General features: G+C 44.1%; 1 protein-coding gene across 7 annotated transcripts in view; it reads left to right on the forward strand.

Annotated features, from left to right (window-relative positions):
• Positions 1–18,482, forward strand: part of WDR11 (WD repeat domain 11) — a 113,743-nt gene that overhangs the window by 50,731 nt on the left and 44,530 nt on the right. For 4 of the 7 annotated variants that reach the window (XM_069753654.1, XM_069753655.1, XM_069753656.1 and 1 more), the window contains exons 10-12: positions 1,478–1,648; positions 5,050–5,134; positions 10,774–10,880. In XM_069753654.1, coding sequence (XP_069609755.1) covers positions 1,478–1,648; positions 5,050–5,134; positions 10,774–10,880 — 363 coding nt within the window. The remainder of the gene's footprint in view (positions 1–1,477; positions 1,649–5,049; positions 5,135–10,773; positions 10,881–18,482) is intronic. The other 3 variants (XM_069753657.1, XM_069753660.1, XM_069753661.1) reach the window with 1 other exon arrangement.

Consider the following 18,482-nt stretch of genomic DNA (forward strand, 5'->3'; position numbering starts at 1 on the left):
TAAAGACGGAAGTGTGAAAGAGGCCTAAGAGGTGGTTGTTGTAGTGATTCTTCACACTTCTTAAAAGATGAGAGTAACAGGGGTCTTCTAAATTTAACTAGATTGGTTTCCATAAAAAAATATTTGAATGTGGGTTTTCTAAACCAGAAAATTAATTTAAAGAGAACCTTTCACCAGTTTGGGCAGGTTACACTGGACACACAATGGATTAAAGACTGCAGAGCTAAGTAAAACATAGTTTGTATTTTTGTATTTCTCCTCTGTGTTTCTGAGATATTAGCTTGTAAAGTTTGGGTTACAATTTATGATAAGCCCAACTGGGTGTTACTAGAGACTGGTCTCTGAGGGCGTGCACTTCTTCTCCAACATGAGGTTGACCAATTATAAGCAGGTAAAATAATGCAGTGGAGAAAATAACACGCCCTCCTCACTACTGTCTGCAGATACTGTGTAGACATACAGCTGAGCAGCGTTATCTATCATTGCAGACATTTCCCATCTCTGCTCACAGTGCAGTCAGCTGTCGCCCTCATCCCACACTGACCGCTATGAACGAAGAAGTGGAAGAGTTTGTAATGACACATAACTCGGCTCTCCACATAGTAGCTGCAGGGATCCGTGAGGAGAGGACGGTGTGTGTGTGTTTGTTTTTTGTTTTTTCTCCCCTGTATGACACTGCCTTCTTATGGTTGGTCATCCTCATGTAGGGTAAGAAGTACACACCAGTTTCTTGTAACTCGTCGTTGGGTTTTATCATAAATTATAACTTCAATTATAAGAAGCTAATTTCTCTGCAATAGAGGGGAGAAATTAAAAAATAAAACTACATTTTCCTGAGCTTTGCAGTTACTATTCCATGTTGTGGCCAGTTTAACATACTAAAGCTACACTTGTGAATGCTCTTCTTAAAGGGAACCTGTCATTAGATTCATGGTGTCTGGACAGTGGGCAGCATGAATCCGAGCTTGCCTGTGTGATTGCAGCCAGGTACATTTTGCACTGAAACACTGCAGCGTTTCAGTGAAAACATAGTTTGAAAAAACAGCTAGGAACTATAGGAAGGGACCTGACTAGTCCAATGATGTCCCTCTCTAGATGATTGACAGGTCTTCCCCCATTTGTGTACATAGGGAGAGATCTGTCAATCATCTGAAGCTGGGAAAAGCTGATCAAGGACTACATCTATCCCGCCGGCTTCATATACTATGTTTTCTCTGTAACTCCGCAGCATTTCAGCGAACGATATACTTGGGTGCAATTGCTGCCCATAGTTGGGGTTTCACGAATCTAATAACCAGCCTTTGCTTCTGTATACTTCATGTATGTAATTATCTATATGTTACCTGTAATTTGTCTTCTTCTTGCTTATAGCATTTTATAAAGTAATTGAGTATATTTGCTTAATGCACTGATGCCCCCAAACCCAGACTGCTGATGTCTGTGTGCCCTGGCTCATTAAACCTGTGCTTCTTTGCAGCAGGACAGAGTCTTTCTGAATCTCCTCAATCTGCAAGTTCGCAAGAAGTGTCCCTCAAATTCCTACTCACCGGCCTCCTCTCAGGGCTGCCGCAGCCTCCATTTGTGGTGAGAATGTGCCCACCGCTCACCACCAAGAATATCACACAGTACAAACCCCTCCTTGCTGTAGGTAAGTCTTGTATATCACACACACACATGGAAGCCATGTCCATATCCTTTCTAGCATAATCCATAGTGCAGGATGTTATTTTATCTTTGTTGTCCATGAAATCCTCTTTTATTTCTGTTGTTAGGGGAAGGTTGAAATGTATATTTTTCACATCCCATGGAAAGCACATCCCAGATAGGTTGTACTTTCCATTGTCCTTCCTCAATCCCCACAACAAAAAATGGTGACCCCATCACAGTATAATTCTCCAACTGTAATTTTCACACAGTCATTCGTACAGTGAAATGGGCCCCACATAGTGCTCCACACAGAGTAATGGGCCCACATAGATCTCCATACAGTGAAATGGGCCCCACATAGTGCTCCATACAGAGTAATGGGCCCACATAGTGCTCCATACAGAGTAATGGGCCCACATAGAGCTCCATACAGAGTAATGGGTCCCACATAGTCCTCCATACAGAGTAATGGGCCCCACATAGTGCTCCATACAGAGTAATGGGCCCACATAGTGCTCCATACAGAGTAATGGGCCCACATAGTGCTCCATACAGAGTAATGGGCCCACATAGAGCTCCATACAGTGTAATGGGCCCCACATAGTTCTCCATACAGCGTAATGGGCCCCACATAGTACTCCATACAGCGTAATGGGCCCCACATAGTTCTCCATACAGAGTAGTGGGCCTCACATAATACTTCATACAGCGTAATGGGCCCCACATAGTACTCCATACAGCGTAATGGGCCCCACATAGTCCTCCATACAGCGTAATGGGCCCCACATAGTCCTCCATACAGCGTAATGGGCCCCACATAGTACTCCATACAGCGTAATGGGCCCCACATAGTCCTCCATACAGCGTAATGGGCCCCACATAGTACTCCATACAGCGTAATGGGCCCCACATAGTCCTCCATACAGCATAATGGCCCCACATCAAAAAATAAATAACTACTTAACTATGCCTATTCCCTGCTCCTCCAGACTCTTCATATATCAGTGTCCTACCTCTGGACATGCACGCCATCTCCTCAGCAGTACCACTGCAGCCACTCTCCTCTGCACGCATGCCATCCCCCCAGCACTAGCGACACCATCCACACCCTCCTCAGCACATTACGGAGCCTGCAGAGGAGAGTGGTACCAGTGATGAGAGGAATGGCGCGCGGGCTGAGGAGTGCAGCGGTAGTAGTGCTGAGTAGATGGCGCTCGTACCCACTGGGAGGGCCATAAGTTCGACACTGGTCTAAAGTCTTCATTAAAACTTTCCTACCATTTATGACATAAGTCAAAAGCACACTGCTCCTCTCTGTGTTGCCCTTTTCTGCTCCCCCTTCCATTATCTCAGCGTCTCGTTCAGACAATCCTATATGTTTGGCCGGTGTTCTGTCCGTATACACATATGCTTTATTAAATGGCAGTCCTCTCCTATTCAGTCTGCATTGAACATGGAGCTGCACATGGACCCCTGACATCGCCAGTGTACAAAGTGATTTTCTCCATTCCTACAACAGTCATGTGATCCTAGATATTAGTAAGGAGACAAATGAGGTTCAGATGAGTGCAAGTAGAAAGGAAAGTGTCCAAGTCTGCAGGGAGATAAGCACACACAGCTGTGTGCGGCGGCGAGAGAAGAGCGTATGTCTGTGAGCGTATGGAGCGGAAAGTGCCGCAGCACCCTCTACAGCAGTGTTCCTCAACTCCAGTCCTCAAGAGCAACCAACAGGCCATGGTTTCAGGATTTCCTTATTATTTCCCAGGTGATAATTCCATCACTTGTACAATACTAAGGAAATCCTAAAAACATGCACTTGCACTGTTGGTGGCTCTTGAGGATTGGAGTTGGGAAACACCGCTCTACAGGGTAAGGGTAAATTACACACCCTTCTGCATCTGTGTGCGACAGTGTCAGCACAAGGTCCATCTTTAGCCTTTAAAAGGATTGGGAACGGAAGAAATCCATACCAGGTCATGCGAGCTGGAAGCATCCTGGACGCACAGACCTCATATCCAGCATGTATTACTGGAAGGGACACTCGCAATGGAAAGTTCAGAAACCAGGAGAAAACTTTAAACTGCACATCAAGAGGTCTGACAATAAATAATAAAAATATAAGAGTGCAGCTAACATACTGCCTGTTAAATATCTTCCATTTTAAATGTATCCGTAACCTGTAAATGTAAAGAAGAGATTTGGCTTAAAATTGTGTTAACTTGGGGGTGGTATAGTATAAGATTATGTGAATAGTAAAAAAGAGTAAAATATTTGCTTTGTTGAACCATTCTATAAAGTAGAAGAAACCGCATGTATGACATTGAAAGAGTCACGCTGGGTGAAAACTCTAAATGCGCTTTTTATCTGCACGTCTCGCCATAACCAAACAGAACATACTGACATAGTACAAGCAAATGAAAGAAATACGAGTTTCATCCATATTGTCACACATATGCAATTTATGTGTCTGTATTTGATGTTGTGTTAAATCCATGTGTCCATTTTTATTTATTTATTTTTTTACATCTGTTTTGTCTGTTTTGCCGTCTGTTTTTATACATCGGAATTTTAAAATATACATGATCAAATACAGTTTCCTAGGCAGTGGCAATGTATCCATAAAAAGAGATAATATACGGTTAATCCGTATGAAATCCGTTAGTTTTTTTTCTTTTAGCAAATCGTAGGCTTGAATAGGTGAGTCTCATCCAACATACGGAAGAAGCGAGACCGTGGTGTGATATTTATGTATCACACGCTCGTCTGAACAGCTTGATTAAATAACATTGGTCCTAGTGGTCTCAACAGGTGGCATACGGATAGGGAATTTAAATTGTGAGCCCCATTAGGGACAGCATTGAGGATGTATGTAAAGCGTTGTGGAATAAGATGGCGCTATATAAGCAAAGCATAATAAATAAATAGTTAATAAACTTGGCCTTTCCAAGATCTCGGGTCGCTGATACTGGAGGAACTCCCCTTCACCCATTAGTAATTAGTGCTGGTATTGATCCCGGAATATCACTTTAACATTAGTTTCTGTCTTAGTGGCTTCACTGCTTTTATTTTTCCAGGGAATATTGTAAAGCAGAGAGTGTGTGGGTGATGAAGCCAATTAATAAAGAGCGCCTGTATTCAGAGAGGGCGATATTATGGGTAATGACAGGTATTTTGCCAGTAGACAGGGCGGTGATGAATGAGGAGGACGGTGCATTCAGCTGTTAGTACAAAACTAATGCATATAAGCAGCTAGCTGCAGGTGGGGATGATGGATGTCTTTCTTGGAAAATGCGATTGTAACTTAATTAAAGAAGGACACAAGAAAGAACTACTGATGTACAACAATACTTTTATATTCTTCTCATGGTTCCAGAATTTTGACTGAGTCTTCTTCACTTACAGGTACGAGCAATGGTTCAGTCTTCGTGTATAATCTGACCAGCGGCCTGCTGCACAAAGAGTTAAACATACATTCGTGTGAGGTCAGGTGAGTTTTATGGTAATGCTGTCTAATGGAGAGAGAGGCAGATCACAGGGTCCTATAACGCAGATGGGGATCACGGCCAGCAGATTCTACAGATCTTACAGAACGACTGATCAAAGTAAACATTCACTGATAGTGACACGGCCGGGTGTTTCATGTGGATTGGAAAATTGTTTAATATTGCTTCCCATATGTGACATGTGCATGGAGCGGAATACCAGCTATTGATCCCAGTAGTATATATGATCTGCATAGAGCGGAATACCAGCTATTGATCCCAGTAGTATGTATGATCTGCATGGAGCGGAATACCAGCTATTGATCCCAGTAGTATATATGATCTGCATAGAGCGGAATACCAGCTATTGATCCCAGTAGTATGTATGGTCTGCATGGAGCGGAATACCAGCTATTGATCCCAGTAGTATGTATGGTCTGCATGGAGCAGAATACCAGCTGTTGATCCCAGTAGTATATATGATCTGCATAGAGCGGAATACCAGCTATTGATCCCAGTAGTATGTATGATCTGCATGGAGCGGAATACCAGCTATTGATCCCAGTAGTATGTATGGTCTGCATGGAGCAGAATACCAGCTGTTGATCCCAGTAGTATGTATGATCTGCATGGAGCGGAATACCAGCTATTGATCCCAGTAGTATGTATGATCTGCATGGAGCGGAATACCAGCTATTGATCCCAGTAGTATGTATGGTCTGCATGGAGCAGAATACCAGCTGTTGATCCCAGTAGTATGTATGATCTGCATGGAGCGGAATACCAGCTATTGATCCCAGTAGTATGTATGATCTGCATGGAGTGGAATACCAGCCATTGATCCCAGTAGTATGTATGGTCTGCATGGAGCGGAATACCAGCCATTGATCCCAGTAGTATGTATGGTCTGCATGGAGCGGAATACCAGCCATTGATCCCAGTAGTATGTATGATCTGCATGGAGCGGAATACCAGCTATTGATCCCAGTAGTATATATGATCTGCATGGAGCAGAATACCAGCTGTTGATCCCAGTAATATACTGTACATAATCTGCATGGAGCGGAATACCAGCTATTGATCACAGTAGTATGTATGATCTGCATGGAGCGGAATACCAGCCATTGATCCCAGTACTATGTATGGTCTGCATGGAGCGGAATACCAGCCATTGATCCCAGTAGTATGTATGACCTGCATGGAGTGGAATACCAGCCATTGATCCCAGTAATATACTGTACATAATCTGCATGGAGCGGAATACCAGCTATTGATCACAGTAGTATGTATGATCTGCATGGAGCGGAATACCAGCCATTGATCCCAGTAGTATGTATGGTCTGCATGGAGCGGAATACCAGCCATTGATCCCAGTAGTATGTATGGTCTGCATGGAGCGGAATACCAGCTATTGATCCCAGTAGTATATATGATCTGCATGGAGCAGAATACCAGCTGTTGATCCCAGTAGTATGTATGATCTGCATGGAGCGGAATACCAGCTATTGATCCCAGTAGTATGTATGATCTGCATGGAGTGGAATACCAGCCATTGATCCCAGTAGTATGTATGATCTACATGGAGTGGAATACCAGCCATTGATCCCAGTAGTATGTATGGTCTGCATGGAGCGGAATACCAGCCATTGATCCCAGTAGTATGTATGACCTGCATGGAGTGGAATACCAGCCATTGATCCCAGTAATATACTGTACATAATCTGCATGGAGCGGAATACCAGCTATTGATCACAGTAGTATGTATGATCTGCATGGAGCGGAATACCAGCCATTGATCCCAGTACTATGTATGGTCTGCATGGAGCGGAATACCAGCCATTGATCCCAGTAGTATGTATGACCTGCATGGAGTGGAATACCAGCCATTGATCCCAGTAATATACTGTACATAATCTGCATGGAGCGGAATACCAGCTATTGATCCCAGTAGTATGTATGATCTGCATGGAGCGGAATACCAGCTATTGATCCCAGTAGTATGTATGATCTGCATGGAGCGGAATATCAGCTATTGATCCCAGTAGTATGTATGATCTGCATGGAGCGGAATACCAGCCATTGATCCCAGTAGTATGTATGATCTGCATGGAGCGGAATACCAGCTATTGATCCCAGTAGTATGTATGATCTGCATGGAGCGGAATACCAGCTATTGATCACAGTAGTATGAATGATCTCCATGGAGCGGAATACCAGCTATTGATCACAGTAGTATGAATGATCTCCATGGAGCGGAATACCAGCTATTGATCCCAGTAGTATGTATGGTCTGCATGGAGCGGAATACCAGCTATTGATCCCAGTAGTATGTATGATCTGCATGGAGCAGAATACCAGCTATTGATCCCAGTAGTATGTATGATCTGCATGGAGCGGAATATCAGCTATTGATCACAGTAGTATGTATGATCTGCATGGAGCGGAATACCCGCCATTGATCCCAGTAGTATGTATGGTCTGCATGGAGCGGAATACCAGCTATTGATCCCAGTAGTATGTATGATCTGCATGGAGCGGAATACCCGCCATTGATCCCAGTAGTATGTATGATCTGCATGGAGCGGAATACCAGCTATTGATCACAGTAGTATGTATGATCTGCATGGAGCGGAATACCAGCTATTGATCCCAGTAGTATGTATGGTCTGCATGGAGCGGAATACCAGCTATTGATCCCAGTAGTATGTATGATCTGCATGGAGCGGAATACCCGCCATTGATCCCAGTAGTATGTATGATCTGCATGGAGCGGAATACCAGCTATTGATCCCAGTAGTATGTATGATCTGCATGGAGCGGAATACCAGCTATTGATCCCAGTAGTATGTATGATCTGCATGGAGCGGAATATCAGCTATTGATCACAGTAGTATGTATGATCTGCATGGAGCGGAATACCAGCCATTGATCCCAGTAGTATGTATGGTCTGCATGGAGCGGAATACCCGCCATTGATCCCAGTAGTATGTATGATCTGCATGGAGCGGAATACCAGCTATTGATCACAGTAGTATGTATGATCTCCATGGAGCGGAATACCAGCCATTGATCCCAGTAGTATGTATGATCTGCATGGAGCGGAATACCAGCTATTGATCCCAGTAGTATGTATGATCTGCATGGAGCGGAATACCCGCCATTGATCCCAGTAGTATGTAGGATCTGCATGGAGCGGAATACCAGCTATTGATCCCAGTAGTATGTATGATCTGCATGGAGCGGAATACCAGCCATTGATCCCAGTAGTACAGTCATGGCCAAAAGTATTCACACCCCTGCAATTCTGTCAGATAATACTCAGTTTCTTCCTGAAAATGATTGCAAACACAAATTCTTTGTTATTATTATCTTCATTCAATTTGTCTTAAATGAAAAAACACAAAAAGAATTGTCCGAAAGCCAAATTGGATATAATTCCACACCAAACTTAAAAAAGAGGGTGGACAAAAGTATTGACACTGTTCGAAAAATCATGAGATGCTTCTCTAATTTGTGTAATTAACAGCACCTGTAACTTACCTGTGGCACCTAACAGGTGTTGGCAATAACTAAATCACACTTGCAGCCAGTTGACATGGATTAAAGTTGATTCAATCTGTGTCCTTGTGTGTACCACATTGAGCATGGAGAAAAGAAAGAAGACCAAAGAACTGTCTGAGGACTTGAGAAACCAAATTGTGAGGAAGCATGAGCAATCTCAAGGCTACAAGTCCATCTCCAAAGACCTGAATGTTCCTGTGTCTACCGTGCCCAGTGTCATCAAGAAGTTTAAAGCCCATGGCACTGTGGCTAACCTCCCTAGATGTGGACGGAAAAGAAAAATTGACAAGAGATTTCAACGCAAGATTGAGCGGATGTTGGATGAAGAACCTCGACTAACATCCAAACAAGTTCAAGCTGCCCTGCAGTCCGAGGGTACGACAGTGTCAACCCATACTATCCGTCGGCATCTGAATGAAAAGGGACTGTATGGTAGGAGACACAGGAAGACCCCACTTCTTACCCCGAGACATAAAAAAGCCAGGCTGGAGTTTGCCAAAACTTACCTGAAAAGGCCTAAAACGTTTTGGAAGAATGTTCTCTGGTCAGATGAGACAAAAGTAGAGCTTTTGGGGCAAAGGCATCAACATAGAGTTTACAGTAGAAAAAAAGAGGCATTCAAAGAAAAGAACACGGTCCCGACAGTCAAACATGGTGGAGGTTCCCTGATGTTTTGGGGTTGCTTTGCTGCCTCTGGCACTGGACTGCTTGACCGTGTGCATGGCATTATGAAGTCTGAAGACTACCAACAAATTTTGCAGCATAATGTAGGGCCCAGTGTGAGAAAGCTGGGTCTCCCTCAGAGGTCATGGGTCTTCCAGCAGGACAATGACCAAAACACACTTCAAAAAGCACTAGAAAATGGTTTGAGAGAAAGCACTGGAGACTTCTAAGGTGGCCAGCAATGAGTCCAGACCTGAATCCATAGAACATCTGTGGAGAGATCTAAAAATGTCAGTTTGGAGAAGGCACCCTTCAAATATCAGGGACCTGGAGCAGTCTGCCAAAGAAGAATGGTCTAAAATTGCAGCAGAGCATTGTAAGAAACTCATTGATGGTTACCGGAAGCGGTTGGTCGCAGTCATTTTGGCTAAAGGTTGTGCAACAAACTATTAGGCTGAGGGTGCCAATACTTTTGTCTGGCCCATTTTTGGAGTTTTGTGTGAAATGTAGTGTAGTTCTCCTGATTAGCTGTGTCGCTTACCCCATTTGCAGGGTATTGCAGTAGCTTAGGTATCCATGGTTTTGCCCACTCATATAGTGACAGTGGTCGTAACGATGGACACCTAAAATACTGCAATGCCCTGCACATTGGGTAAGTGACATAGCTAGAAGAACTATACTAGATGGATATACCAATAGACATAGTACTTGCTTTTGATTCCTCATTGACTCACATTAGTCCCCAGGTGATGAGGAATATTCTCTCATGATAAAGTTGTGATATTTGGGGCCTGTTATGGGGGTCTTACGGTTTTGGGTAAGATATTAGCCCCTTGGCATGTTAGGGGCAGGGTTAACTTTGCCAGACAGTATAAATGAGAAATGATGTTTGTTCTTTTGTTCTATGATATAACCTCTTTATGTTATATAATCTTCAATAAAATGAGTTTTAAAAAAACCCCAAAAATTGTACATCCCCTTTAAATGAATTTTTGTAGTGATCAAAATTTGTTACAAAGTGTCAGCTCATCTATGGCTAGCACTAAACTACAGCCGCTCTTTTACCCCCTGCTACTTTCTTATTCCCTAAACTTTAAATATGAGGAAAACATTGAGAAATGAGATTTGTGGTGAGGAGGCCGACCTTGGGTGGAGCGATGGGGGTGCAGCTCCGGGTGCCCCTGCCGTCAGAGCCAGAGGTCCATTAATTAGTAATAACAGGTGCAATCGTGAAGGCCTCGCTCCCTGAAAGAATCATACACAGAAGAATCGGCCATTTAGGCCAATATGACAATGATCTCTTGTGTATAGACGCCGCTGCTTGTTCCTTGTGGGTTGGATTCAGGGCTGTTAAATGTTTGCTCGATGTGACTAATGCTCGATGTGAATCTCACCGCTCCATTGTTTGTACTGTTTTTAGAGGCATCGAATGGATCAGTCTCACAAGTTTCTTGTCCTTTGCCACTTCAACCCCAAACAACTCGGGACTGGTGAGAAATGAGCTGCAGCTCGTAGATCTTCTAACCGGTGAGTCAATGTCTAAGACACCGTCTGACACCCATTGTATGTGTCTGACACCTTTCCCTTGAACTGACTGCTGACAACTTTTCTTTATAAATGTACAACAGAGTTCGGTGAAGGCAATGATGAGCTCATTGTAACCTTTGGTCCATGGGATGGGTGATCAATATCAGATATCTGGTGGGGGTGACTGCCAGCACCACCACTGAGCAGATGAGTAAAGACGGCGATTATTGCATCCCTCTAATTGTTTGTCGCAGTACCAGACACTAGTAAGTGTTGAAGGTGACACTGAGGACCTATCAATCAGCTGATTTGAAGGGTGGGCCATCAATATCAGAAAGTCTTAGAGAAGCCCATATAATGATACGAGCTAATTGGCTCAGTGGTTAAGTGCTGCTCTGGGTTTAAATTCCACCAAGGACAACATCTGCAAAGAATTTTCTTCCCTTGGGTTTCCTCCAGGTTCTCCGGTTTCCTCACACAGTCCAAAAACATACAATAGTGAGTGTAGCTTGTGAGCTCCAATGGGGACAGTGATGTATGTCTGTAAAGCGCTGTGGAATATGTTAGCGCCATATACGTAAGCAAATAAATGATGGTAAAACAAGGTACACTATATAAGTAAGATAAATAAAGCAAATATTGCCATGTCGTACCCTGAGATGAAGGGGCTGCAGCGTACAGTATGATGCAGCGCTCCCATTCGCCTTTGTTTTGCACAGCAGTGGTCCTGGTCCAATGTTGGAGCTTCAGTGTGAATGTGCTGCAATCTCCAGACTCCTTGGTTAGTGTTGGAGAAGCTGGGAGAGCTACAAATTCCAGTCATTCCAATAAAGGTCTCAGCCTGGGGGAAAACGGCTATAAAAATAAAGAAAAATAATGCCCCCAAGGCTCTGCTCTACAAGAAGTATTACCGAAATAACTGGAAATGTGTTTTAATTGCTTTGTGTTGTCAGCTGTTTTTGCATCTTTTTGGCAAGAGGGTCGTTTCCTAAGGAATATCGCCAGCGAACACAACAAGATCTGGTGTTTTCACTATCAAAACCTGAATAACTCTTTTCCTATATTTCTGCTTCATATTTATCCTGTTAGTCCATATATGTATAAAACTAGATGTGGCCCGATTATAACGCATCGGGTATTCTAGAATATGCATGTCCACGTAATATATTGCCCAGTGACGTAGTATATTGCCCAGCCACGTAGTATATTGCCCAGCCCACGTAATATATTGCCCAGCCACGTACTATATTGCCCAGCGATGTAGTATATTGCCCAGTCACGTAGTATATTGCCCAGTCACGTAGTATATTGCCCAGCCACGTAGTATATTGCCCAGCCACATAGTATATTGCCCAGCCACGAAGTATATTGTCCAGCCACGTAGTATATTGCCCAGTCACGTAGTATATTGCCCAGCCACGTAGTATATTGCCCAGTGACATAGTGTACAGCACAGAGCCACGTAGTATATTGCCCAGTGACATGGTGTACAGCACAGAGCCACGTAGTATATTGCCCAGCCACGTAGTATATTGCCCAGTGACGTAGTATACAGCACAGAGCCACGTAGTATGTTGCCCAGTGGCGTAGTATATTGCCCAGCCACGTAGTATATTGCCCAGCCTCGTAGTATATTGCTCAGTGACGTAGTTGCCCAGTCACATAGTATATTGCCCAACCACATAGTATATTGCCCAGCCACGTAGTATATTGCCCAGCGACGTAGTATATTGCCCAGCCACGTAGTATATTGCCCAGCGACGTAGTATATTGCACAGCCACGTAGTATATTGCCCAGCCACGTAGTATATTGCCCAGCCACGTAGTATATTGCCCAGTCACGTAGTATATTGCACAGCCACGTAGTATATTGCCCAGCGACGTAGTATATTGCCCAGTCACGTAGTATATTGCCCAGCGATGTAGTATATTGCCCAGTCACGTAGTATATTGCCCAGCGACATAGTATATTGCCCAGCGACGTAGTATATTGCCCAGCCACGTAGTATATTGCCCAGTGACATAGTATATTGCCCATATAGAGAACAAGTGACTAGCACACTCCTAGGGATTGTGATGCAAAATGGAGGGGTTTATTTACATACAAAGTCACAAACGTTTCGGTCAACTCTAGACCTTCATCAGTGTGCTAAGTACACCTGTATGTAAGGTTGAGCCCCAAATGGAATGTAAATAAATGGCATCAAAAAATATAACTGGTAAACTCGAACCAGGACAAACAAATTGGAGATGTCTAATGGAAAGGGTTAAGCCAAGGGGAGGGGAAAAACCCTTATAGCTAAAGAGCTATGACGCAAATCAGCGCACAAGAGAGACCAAACTCCGCGGTGGACACCCTTTCCATTAGACATCTCCAATTTGTTTGTCCTGGTTCGAGTTTACCAGTTATATTTTTTGATGCCATTTATTTACATTCCATTTGGGGCTCAACCTTACATACAGATGTACTTAGCACACTGATGAAGGTCTAGAGTTGACCAAAACGTTTGTGACTTTGTATGTAAATAAACCCCTCCATTTTGCATCACAGTCCCTAGGAGTGTGCTAGTCACTTGTTCTCTATATCAAGGTTTGGGCACCTATCGACTGTGCACCTCCCCCTCGGCTGTGCTTTGCATTTTCTATATCATAGTATATTGCCCAGTCATGTAGTATATTGCCCCGTCCCGTCTCTCCGCCTCCTGGGATCCAACAGCGCTGTGCCGATGGGTGTGCGGCTGCTGCCATCTTCCGTTCCCAGGATGCTTTGCGAAATTACCCAGATGACTCGGCGGTCTCGCGAGACCGCTAGGTCTTCTGGGTAATTTTGCAAAGCATCGCTGGGAAAGGAAGATGGCGGCAGGCGTGAGTGGACAACGGAGGTTGAGTATAGCAGGTTTTTTGGTTTTTTACTATTTTTAACATTACTTTTTTTTACTATTGATGCCACATAGGCAGCATCAATAGTAAAAGGTTGGGGACACACAGGGTTAATAGCGGCGGTAACGGAGTGCGTTACCCGCGGCATAACGCGGACCGTTACCGCCGGCATTAACCCTGTATTAGCGGTGACCGGTGGCGAGTATGGAGCGGGCGCCGGGGACAGTGACTGCGGGAAGCATGGAGCGGGCGCCGGTACAGTGACTGCGGGGAGTATGCAGCGGAGCACCGGGGACAGTGACTGCGGGGAGTATGCAGCGGAGCACCGGGGACAGTGACTGCGGGGAGTATGCAGCGGAGCACCGGGGACAGTGACTGCGGGAAGCATGGAGCGGGCGCCGGGAACAGTGACTGCGGGGAGTATGGAGCGGAGCGCCGGGGACACTGTGGGGAGTATAGAGCGGAGCGCCAGGGACACTGACTGTGGGGAGCGGAGATAAAAGAGCGGATCGCCGGGGACACTGCGGGGAGTAAGGAGCGGCCATTTTCTTCCGGACTGTGCCCGTACCTGAATGGTCGCGACAGCCATGACAGGCAGCTGGCGAGACCAATCAGCGAATGAATAACCGTGACAGACAGAAGGACAGACAGACAGACGGAAGTGACCCTTAGACAATTATATAGTAGATGTGTGAATGGGCTCATCCCCTGACTTTATGTAAAGGGGTTTTTCAGGTGTTTATTATTGATTAACTCTTTTTGAGGTCCCCTACACATTAGTCAGCCGAACCCGTCGATGTCGGGAGGTGGGAGGGAGAGAAGTATTTGGCATGTTCAGTTTTCTGCTTGTTTTTTAAGAGATGCAGTAAGGTCCAGAAATGTTTGGACAGTGACACAAGTTTTTACCTTTTCAGCTGTTTACCAAAACATATTCAGTATACAGTTATATAATCAATATGGGTTTAAAGTACAGACTCTCAGTTTTAATTTGAGGGTATTCACATCCTCAATAATCAGAACCTCCCACTCCCGTCTCCAAGACTTTACACGTGCTGCGCCGATTCTTTGGAATGCACTACCTAGGTTAATACGATTAATCCCCAATCCCCACAGTTTTAAGCGTGCCCTAAAAACTCATTTGTTCAGACTGGCCTACCGCCTCAATGCATTAACCTAACGATCCCTGTGTGGCCTATTTATAATAAAAAAAAAAAAAAAAAAAAAAGGTTCCTCGCATCATGTTCTCATACACTTTATGCAGTATTAGCCCTCTGTGTCTGTACTGCTACATACTTAGGCAGGTAACTGATTCATGCAGCTTTACATGAACACCTGAGCCTTACACTATAGCTGGTCCGAATAACTAAAGCAATTGTTACCATCCACCTCTCGTGTCTCCCCTTTTCCCCATAGTTTGTAAGCTTGCGAGCAGGGCCCTCACTCCTCCTGGTATCTGTTTTGAACTGTATTTCTGTTATGCTGTAATGTCTATTGTCTGTACAAGTCCCCTCTATAATTTGTAAAGCGCTGCGGAATATGTTGGCGCTATATAAATAAAATTATTATTATTATTATCCTATTTGGACTAAGGGTTTAGCTATTACAGCTCTTTAATATGTAGCTGCCTCTTTATAAAGGGACCAAAAGTAATTGGACAATTACCTCAAAAGCTCTTTAATGGGCTATTTAATTGTTAATCTATCATCAGTTAAGCAGGTAAAAGGTCTGTAGCTGATTCCAGGTGAGTCATTTGCATTTGGAAGCTATTGCTGTGAACTCACAACATGCGGTCTAAGGATCTCTCAATGGAAGTGAAACAGACCATCATTGAGCTGAAAGAAAAGAAGAAATCCATCAGAGAGAGCAGAAATGTTAGGAGGGGCCAAATCAACTGTTTGGTACATTTTACAAAAAAAAAAAAAGTGAACTTGGAAACTCAAAGGCCTGGACGTCCACAGAAGAACAGTAGTGGATGATCACAAAATCCACAACTTCCACCCAAATGAAGAACACTACATGAAGTATGTGTTTCCATATCTAAGTCTACCATAAAGAGAAGACTTCATCAGGGCAAATACAGACGCTGAACCCAGGGGAGTTTGGTTTATTTTTTTTCTAAATTGCATCTAGTGTACGGGGGTTTTCTAAAACTCGAAAAAACCCTTTAAGATCCGTATATGGACCATAATTTGTAGACTGACTAAAGGTCTCCTAACCCAGACTTGCAGTGTTATGTCTACGTATAAGGCCATAGGTTTGGGTCAGGAGACCTGCGATCTGTCTGACTTTGCAGTCTGTATATGGATTATGAAATCAGCCATCTGTAACCCATCTCTTGGTCAAGACCTCAAACCGATACCCCCACCAATTAATAACCGATTTCCCCCACCAATGAATGATGTGTTCAAGAGCACAATGGGATCAATAATAATAATAATAATGTTGTAATTTTATTTGTATAGCGCCAACATTCCTCCGAGAATAAAGCAAACGTGTGATCGTCCTGGAGAAGGGAGCAGTGACCCTAATTTGCAGTGCTCTGAAGTCTGGTGCCTGCTCTGATATGTAAACCTTTTTTGTCTCCAGTATGTTAAGTGATCTGGTTTCACGCTGCGCTTGGCAGCAGACTCGGCTTTCACAATGTGAATAATTTAGCACAGCAGTGATCTATGAGGCTGCTGGTTTTGTAGCACAGAATTCAGGGAATATCGGGCCGGGGAGGTTCTCTCCAAGGTGCAGAAATGAAATAAACGTTACCGTATACCTGGGCTGACTGGTAATAGGCCGGTAATACTGTGTTTATTGGTAAGGTGCCAGCATATTCACCATGTTGATGTAACAGCTGTGTAAAATATCTTCCTTCATTGGACTTACATCTTGTTTTAGCAATATTGATTCACATCATTACTATGACACACGGAAATTATCATCAAAGATCAGACCTGTGTGCTGACTGTTGCGGAGTCAGTTTTCTGGCAAAAACAACTTGATGAGGAGGAAATAACATTGGAAACCATTTCATTAGATTTACACCAAAGATCCACTGCGAAATAAAGTTAATGCGAGTGAATTGAGCTCTTAATGGGAAGGTACCGCGTTTGTAGATCATTAATAAATCAATGTAATGTAGTATAACATGCTGTTAGAACAAAGATTTGATTGGATTTTAAACATATTTTGTGTGTTATAGAAGATTAAAGAAGTCACTGGAGGCTGACATCTTGGTTTCACAGCAGCAGCACAACACTATCAGTGTCATAATATGGCGCCCCATGGTCATAGGAGATAACAGACAGGGTCAGCGCCAATCTCTAACATTGCAGCAGCATTAGCAGCGAACTGGGCACGCCTCTGTGGGCTGCACAATTCACCGCAGTGGGAGTGTTCTGCTGCCATATTCATGGAGCCCTCTGCTGTGATTTGTCAGGGCACAGCAGGCAGAGTATCAGAGACTGCAAAGACAACAAGGAGGAACAGTGTAGGATCAGTATTATTAGAGCCTGAGTTGTTTGTGACTCATCCATCAGTAAGATAAAAAGGAGCTCCAGGTCTGCAGTGTAGGGGCAGGCATTGTGAAGGGAGGGGAGAGATACATTAGTATGGCTGAGAGAGACTGATGGGAGAGAGAAAGAGACATGTAGTATGATGCTCTGTAAACAAGCTGTGCATCCGATGCAGTGACTGCTGATGATAGCCGATCACAGGGCAGTCACACACAAAATGGCGCTGCCCTGTGATGCTGCTCTTCATTCTGCCCAGGGATACTAGACCACCCAAAAGGGGAGGGAAATGGTGATGTCAGCAGTTACTGCCCCAATTTTTCAGCTAACAGTAAAGCTGGTAAGTCTCACTATAGCTGCATGAGGTCTAAAACGAAAAATGCTTCCCCTAGTGGTAAATATATTTGTAAAAAATCTACTGTATAATTGTGTGAATATTTTTCTGCCCAATGATGACAGAAGTATTCTAGGAGTGATACCTTTATTGGCTAACCAGAAAATAATATGTTTGCAAGCTTTCAGAGCACAAAGGCTCCTTCTTCAGGCAAGATTACAAATAGATCTTGCCTGAAATAAGGAATTACAAATAATATAGCCTGAAGAAGGAGTCTTTGTGCTCTGAAAGCTTGCAAACATATTATTTTCTGGTTAGCCAATAAAGGTATCACTCCTAGAATACTTCTGTCATCATTGGGCAGAAAAATATTCACATCGATTTTTCTGGCTAACACGGTACCACAATACAATTTGTTATTGTACATCACTATATAATTGTCTAAGGGTCACTTCCATCTTTCTGTCTGTCGCGGATAGTCATTGGTCGTGGCCAGCCAGTGAGCAGAGACAAAAGGGCAGGGGAGGCCAGGAAGTATGTAGAGCGAGTCCTCGACCACTCCTTACAGGCCCGGCCAGAAGCGCTGCAAAGGGGGCGGAGTCACCGTGAGGAAGGCAGAGCCAGCCGGGACCATGGGCGCTGTTGGGCCTACTGCGCCCAAAAGCCGGGGACTAAATTAGCGGCCGCGGTCAGTGATGACATCACATGCGATGGTGACAGCTGCGGACGGAAGGTGAGTATATGCTTCGTGGCTGTGCAATATACTCTGTGCCCTGTGCAATATACTCCGTGGCCTGTGCTATATACTCCGTGGGCTGTGCAATATTCTCTGTGGCTTGTGCTATATAGTACGTGGCTGGGCAATATACTCCGTGGCCTGTGCTATAT

The sequence above is a fragment of the Ranitomeya imitator genome, chromosome 2, assembly GCF_032444005.1.
Source record: "Ranitomeya imitator isolate aRanImi1 chromosome 2, aRanImi1.pri, whole genome shotgun sequence".
NCBI classification, from domain to species: Eukaryota; Metazoa; Chordata; class Amphibia; order Anura; family Dendrobatidae; genus Ranitomeya; species Ranitomeya imitator.